At 48.1% G+C, this 6,740-nt stretch overlaps 1 protein-coding gene across 1 annotated transcript in view; it reads left to right on the top strand.

The window, feature by feature from the left end:
- Positions 1–1,746: 1,746 nt before the first annotated feature.
- The window catches only part of TRIML1 (tripartite motif family-like 1), an 8,126-nt gene continuing 3,132 nt past the window's right edge, over positions 1,747–6,740 (top strand). The window contains exons 1-5 of the mRNA XM_011980769.1: positions 1,747–2,286; positions 2,855–2,950; positions 4,502–4,732; positions 6,048–6,070; positions 6,246–6,343. Coding sequence (XP_011836159.1) covers positions 1,861–2,286; positions 2,855–2,950; positions 4,502–4,732; positions 6,048–6,070; positions 6,246–6,343 — 874 coding nt within the window. The 5' untranslated portion in view covers positions 1,747–1,860. The remainder of the gene's footprint in view (positions 2,287–2,854; positions 2,951–4,501; positions 4,733–6,047; positions 6,071–6,245; positions 6,344–6,740) is intronic.

Genomic DNA, 6,740 nt, shown 5'->3' with positions numbered 1-6,740 from the left:
CTCGGACTCCTGACCTCAAGTGATCTGCTTGCCTCAGCCTCCCAAAGTGCTGGGATTACAGGCATGAGCCATAGCACCCGGCCTAATTTTCATATTTCTAGTAGATACGGAGTTTCACCATGTTGGCCAGGCTGGTCTTGAACTCCTGACCTCGAGTGATCCACCCACCTCGGCCTCCCAAAGTGCTGGGATTACAGACGTGAGCCACCGCGCCCTGGCAACTTTTTTTTTTTTTTTTTTTTTTTTTTTTTGCAAGCCTTACTTAAGACGAACTCATAGCAATATTCTGAAGCTGTGACAAGTCAGTATCCTGGAAGCTATCTCGGTAGAGGTTTCACAACACCACCCTGATGCCACCTCCCTTCCTCTTTACAGTAACTTTTGCCCTGTTTTTGTTTTTAATAGTTTAAATTCTCATCCTTATAATTCACGTATGCTTTACGAAGGATGTATATAGGATTTAAACATTTTGAATTAATGATTTCAGAAAGGTGAGTTTTGACTCGGAGAAAGGAAGGTGAGGAAAAAGCATTCTCAGCCAGAAAACTCCTTTTTCCCAAAGTTCAAGGTAAGAAAACATCTAACATCCTCTTGCAGGTAAGTGGAAGAGAAGCGGCCGTCGGAGCCTTGACAGTCAGAAACCAATGAATGAAACAACCTGAGTCATGGACCCGACCCACGGAAGGTTGCCAAGCTGGAGAGTGAGGGACGGAAACAGAAACACGGCGTGATGGGTGAGTGGGGGGGTCAAACGCTCTAGCGTTTGAGGAACAGCTTTTGAGGCTCCACTTCCCGGCGTGCAGCGAGCGGAAGGCGGGTCAGGACGGGAGCTGACTCCCAAGCAGGGGACACAGTGAATCTGTGGCATTTGGCCCCAATCTCGGTGTTCACTGTGCACATTCTCAACACTAGGTATTTATTTTTTCCTATGTTTAAAAAAAAGTCTGCACACTTCATTTCTGTCCAGTAAGAACTGATAGAGAATCAGGGATTTGAAAGGGCCTAGTCTGGAAATTTTCAATGGGTGAAAATAAGTGAGCAAAATTATATTCATACTAAAGTGTAATTCTTTCCATCTGCTCCATAGTGGGATAGCCTCTTGAGGCAACTTCCAATTACAATGTCATTTTAGATGCTTTCCATGGTGGCAGGTGGGTGAGGACTAGGGTCTGCAGCGAAGAATAATAAACACAGCTCTGCCCATCCGTGGTGCTTCTAACACCAAGGACTACTCCAGTGGAAGAGTTCTCATTTTGTTGGGATGAATAAAATTAAATAAAAGTACACAGTACCCAATAAAGGACCAGAAAGCTTAAGCTTTGGTCAAGCAGAACAAAGGGCTAATGAGAAAAGGACGATGTATTACAGTTTTCTTCTTTCAGTTCAAAACTAGGTTTTATTAGCGGAGTTTCCCAAAAGATTTGGACCAAATTTCCAATTCAGATATTATTAGAGATCATCAAAACTCAAGTCTCTTTACTGGTTTACACCAAATCACCCAGACTTCCAGCCCAAAACCCACATGTTCACATGGTTCCACAGTGCTGTTTATGGACAATAACCAATTCTCGAAATGGTAATCCTGTTAGAAGCCAGAGCCCTCAGCCTCTAGCACGTGTGCTTTGCACAGAGGTGAGTCTCAAAGTTTGGGGCTGGTGAGGAGCCCAGTGCACAGGAGTTCCACATTAAGTCACAATTGGCTTTGTGTTGGACAGTGGATGTCAGCTGGTGAAATCAGGCACAGAAGAGGTAAGGGTTTCTTGTAATAACAACATAGCAACAGGTCACCCACGTGTTACTCAAAACCGTGAGACTGTAGGGAGGGCTTTGCTAGTCCCAGAACAGAGGTGACCTTGCCCCATGTCCAGCCTCGAGAAAATGTCTACAGCAGATTTGATGGAGAATCTCAGGGAAGAACTCACCTGTTTCATCTGCTTGGACTATTTTAGCAGCCCAGTGACCACCGAGTGTGGGCACAGCTTTTGTCTGGTGTGTCTGCTCCGGAGCTGGGAGGAACATAATACACCTTTATCTTGTCCCGAGTGCTGGAGGACCTTGGAGGGCCCGCATTTCCAGCCGAACGAGCGTCTGGGGAGGCTGGCCAGCATCGCCAGGCAGCTCCGGTCCCAGGTGCTGCAGAGCGAGGATGAGCAGAGCAGCTACGGGAGGATGCCCGCTGCTGCCAAAGCGCTCTCTGATGACGAGCAGGGTGGAAGCGTCTTCGCAGTCCAGAGCCATGGTGTAAACAGAGTGCACCTCTCCAGCGAGGCTGAGGAGCATCACAGGGTAAGACAGCTGCTCAGCGTGAACCCCAGGACTCATCACAGGCTCCCCCCGTTAGCTTTCCTAACGTCCCCTATGGGGGACAGTCAGGAGTGCACCTCTGAGCACCACATCACAAACCAGTGTGAGTCCCGCTTACACCCCCCTTTTCTTTTATTTTCTTTCTGTCTTTTTTTTTTTTTGAGATGCGGTCTTGCTCTGTCGCCCAGGCTGGCGAGAAGTGGCGTGATCTCGGCTCACTGCAACCTCCACCTCCTGGGTTCAAGCGATTCTCCTGTCTCAGCCTCCCAAGTAGCTGGGACTACAGGCGCCCGCCACCATGCCTGGCTAATTTTTTGTATTTTTAATAGAGATGGGGTTTCACCATGTTGGCCAGGCTGGCCTTGAACTACTGACCTCAAGTGATCTGCCTGCCTCGGCCTCCCGAAGGGCTGTGATTACGGGCGTGAGCCACTGCGCCCGGCCTGCCCTTTGTTTCAGAGGCCTAGTACTGTGCCGTTACCGGTCTTCCAAGCCCCTTCATGACCCGGTACTCTGCTCATTTGCCACAAAGGGTTTGTTTCTATTGCAGGAGAAACTTCAGGAAATCCTGAATCTTTTGTGTATAAGGAGAAAGGAAGCTCAGGCTGTACTAACCCACGAGAAGGAGAGAGTGAAACTGTGCCAGGTCTGTGTCTGTCTGACTTTTGGTGCTTGTATATGACCCCATGAGGGGGACTAAAGGGAAATTTAGTGAAATTTCAGGAAAAAAAAAAAAAGACACATGTTTCCAGTCTCACCCCTAAGATATGCGGTTTCCTTACACTGGACTGCCGCCTTCTGACTGTCTTCGTTGGAATCTCAAGGCTCAGCTCCAGTTCCCCCGCTCTGGGCAGACTCCTTTGTGCAGCTAGACAGTGCCGTGGCCTCCTCTATGATGGCTCTCATAGAATTATTTAAAACATAAGTGATACTTACAGACACATAACAGAAGACGGAAAGCAATTTAAAAAACAAATATCTCAAAAGCATTGAGGGAAAAATGCAAATTAAAAAGAAATAAAGAGAAAGAGATATAAAAGCAAAATAGTGGTTTAGATGAGACCTGATAAGTCCTCAAGGTTGGTCACAGACGTGGATTTGAGCTCTGCGGCAGTCAAAGCATTTGAATTCTTTTTTTTTTTTTGGAGATGGAGTTTCACTGTCGCCCAGGCTGGAGTGCAGTGGTGCGATCCCGGCTCACTGCAACCGCCACCTCCCAGGTTCAAGCGATTCTCCTGCCTTAGCCTTCCAAGTAGCTGGGATGACAGGCGTGTGCCACCATGCCCAGCTAGCTTTGCATGTTCGTAGAGATAGGTTTTTACCATGTTAGCCAGGCTGATCTCGAACTCTTGACCTCAGGTGATCCACGTGTCTCGGTCTCCCAAAGTGCTGGGATTCCAGGCGCCAGCCACCGTGCTTGGCCATAGACTTTGAATTCTTCAGTGAGAATGTTTGCTGTATATATTTCTATTCCTTTATGGTTATCTGACACCTATTTTCACTGAATAAATATTTACTGAATAAATGAAAACGCATTTTTCATAATTTTTCTTAATTTTGTTTTATTTGTATCCTAGTCCTGATCACTACCTGTCATACTTCTTACTCGTTTTCGGTTTTCTCCACTAGAACGACAGCCTCCTGGGAATGGAGATTTGGGTTTTGTTCACTATTGTGTCTACAGTGCACATACCTCTGAAAACATCAGCCTCTAGATGGAGCGCATCAGTAGAATATATGTGTTATATGTTGGGTTTCAGGAACTGCTGCCATGAAACTCTAGGACTTGGCCAGGCGCGGTGGCTCACATCTGTAATCCCAGCACTTTGGGAGGCCAAGGACGGTGGGTCACCAGGTCAAGACGCTGAGAAAATCCTGGCCAACATGGTGAAACCCTGTCTTTACTAAAAATACAAAAAATAGCCGGGCCTGGTGGTGGGCACCTGTAGTCCCAGGTGCTTGGGAGGCTGAGGCAGGAGAATGGCGGGAACCCAGGAGGCGGAGCTTGCAGTGAACTGAGATTGCGCCACTGCACTCCAGCCTGGGGGACAGAGCGAGACTCTGTCTCAAAAAAAAGAAAGAAAAAGAAACTCTAGGACTTGTAAGGATTAAACATCTACAGACAGGTGCATTTCTCTTACTAACTTTATCTCGTGTGTGTGTGTGTGTGTGTGTGTGTGTGTGTGTGTGTTGGCAGGAAGAAACAAAGACTTGCAAACAGGTTGTTGTGTCAGAATACATGAAAATGCACCAGTTCCTGAAGGAAGAGGAGCAGCTGCAACTCCAGCTACTAGAACAGGAAGAGAGAGAGAACATGAGGAAACTGAGGAACAACGAGATCAAATTGACCCAGCAAATCAGAGGCCTGAGCAAAATGATCGGACAGATGGAGTCCTCCAGTCAAAGCTCGGCTTTAGAATCTCTTGAGGTGAGGGTAACATTCACGAGAGTCATGGGAAAAATTATAGTAACTCATAGCACTTCAAGCCATAGGAAATAATGTTTTCTTTATTCATCTTAAAAACTAAGTTCTGGTCCAAAAGTAGTTTTCCTGAAGAATTGACATTCTGTATGTCAATAAAGCCTTACAGAAGAGAGAGAGAAAAAAAAAATCCAGAGGAATGCTTATCCCAAACAAGCCTGACGGTGGCTTCAATTTCTTCTGTACTTGCCTCTCTGCAACCTCAGCTTTGTTAATTGTTTTTCTAGTTTATTAATGTGTATTTACTATGTGCTGGGCAGATTAAATTTAATCTTCACAAAGACCTGATGAAGATAAGTACCATTATGATATGAACTCTAGGTCTAGATGACTGTCATCTACAGGATGGGTTAACAGCAGCACTGATTACCTGTGGTACTCGGGCGATCTGCCCGCCTGATAGTTAATAGATGGGAGAGCCCCACTGTTCCGTGCAGGGGGCTCCTATTTCTCACCACCTTTGGTCTACTGTCTTTCTAGGCTACTGCATTCTTCAGGACCTTCTTTTTTTCTGTTTGTTTCTGAGACAGAGTCTCACACTGTCACCTAGGCTGGAGTGCAGTGGTGCAGTCTTGGCTCACTGAACCCTATGCCTCCTGGGTTCAAGCGATTCTCCTGCCTCAGCCTCCTGAGTAGCTGGGATTACAGGCGTGTGCCACCGTGCCCGTCTAATTTTTGTATTTTTGGTAGAGACGGGGTTTCACAATGTTGGCCAGGATGGTCTTGATCTCTTGACCTTGTGATCCACCCACCTCGGCCTCCCAAAGTGCTGGGATGACAGGCATGAGCCACCGCGCCCGGCCATGGACTTTCTTAAACATAAGCCACGTGATCCAACCCCAGCTTCAGGTCTGTTTGTAGACTGGTTCCACAGAATGCTACTATTTAATTGAGGGCCTTCCAAACACAGCAGCCCGACCCGACACAGGCTGGGTTAGCCTCAGTTGTCACCAGCCCATTTTCCTTTGTTATCTCTGTCTCTCACTGGATGGTCAATGAGACCAGCGAGTTGGCAGAACGGGTTCCCTGGACAAAGTGATGCCACGAGAAAAAGAAAAGGACCGAGTATTCTCTAGTCATTGTGAGGAACATCCTGTGTTCACCAGGGCACACCCCTTTGCTCTGCTCTGTGTGCTCCCACTCGTGGCGTGCCTCATGGGAAGCAGATTCTGTGAGCTGTGCAAGGACTGCCTGCAACATGAATTTCGTCTGCGTTATGATCGGAGCGCACAGTGCTAACTTCTTTCTTTTTTACCCTTAGGAAGTGAGAGGAGCGCTGGAAAGGTAGGCTTTCATTCTGTGTCCAGTTATGCAAGCTGTGGGGAAGGGGTGCTGGCGGCCGGTTTGGAGTGGGGAGCGGAGGTCTGTGCTGTTGCTGGGGGAGAAATGAGGTGGACTCTCCAGCGGGAGCAGGTCACGCGGTCTGTGCTGAGGAGTGAACTTGTCTACTGTCTTGCAGGAGCGAGCCACTCTTGCTTCAGTGTCCAGAGGCCACCACCACAGAGCTGAGTCTGTGCCGCATCACGGGAATGAAGGAAATGCTAAGAAAATTCAGCAGTAAGTCAGCCTGATGTGTTACCCCTCCGGGGCTCGTAGAATTAACTTCAGCAGACGTTCTGCCAGTGTCATTCACTGTCTGACACTAGGCTCCTGGTTAAGGAATCTGGGCCAGCAAGGAACATCAGGGAGGGCTGGGGCCACAGACCGTTTCTGAGCGTGGGCAGAGAGAAGCAGTGAGACTTGACTCAGGCTTTGTCTGGCTTCTTTTTCTGTGTAAGAAGTCTGGTCCTTCCCTTTTTGTTTTTTTTTTCTGAGATGGAGTCTCACTTTGTCACCCAGGCTGGAGTGCGGTGGCCCCATCTCCGCTCACTGCAAGCTCTGCCTTCCGGGTTCACGCCATTCTCCTGCCTCAGCCTCCCGAGTAGCTGGGACCACAGGCGCCGCCACCTCGCCC

Source organism: Mandrillus leucophaeus, unplaced genomic scaffold (assembly GCF_000951045.1).
Source record: "Mandrillus leucophaeus isolate KB7577 unplaced genomic scaffold, Mleu.le_1.0 Scaffold217, whole genome shotgun sequence".
In the NCBI taxonomy this organism is placed as follows: domain Eukaryota; kingdom Metazoa; phylum Chordata; class Mammalia; order Primates; family Cercopithecidae; genus Mandrillus; species Mandrillus leucophaeus.
The sequence above is the reverse complement of the archived record's forward strand: the minus strand, read 5'-3'. Positions and strand labels throughout refer to the sequence as shown.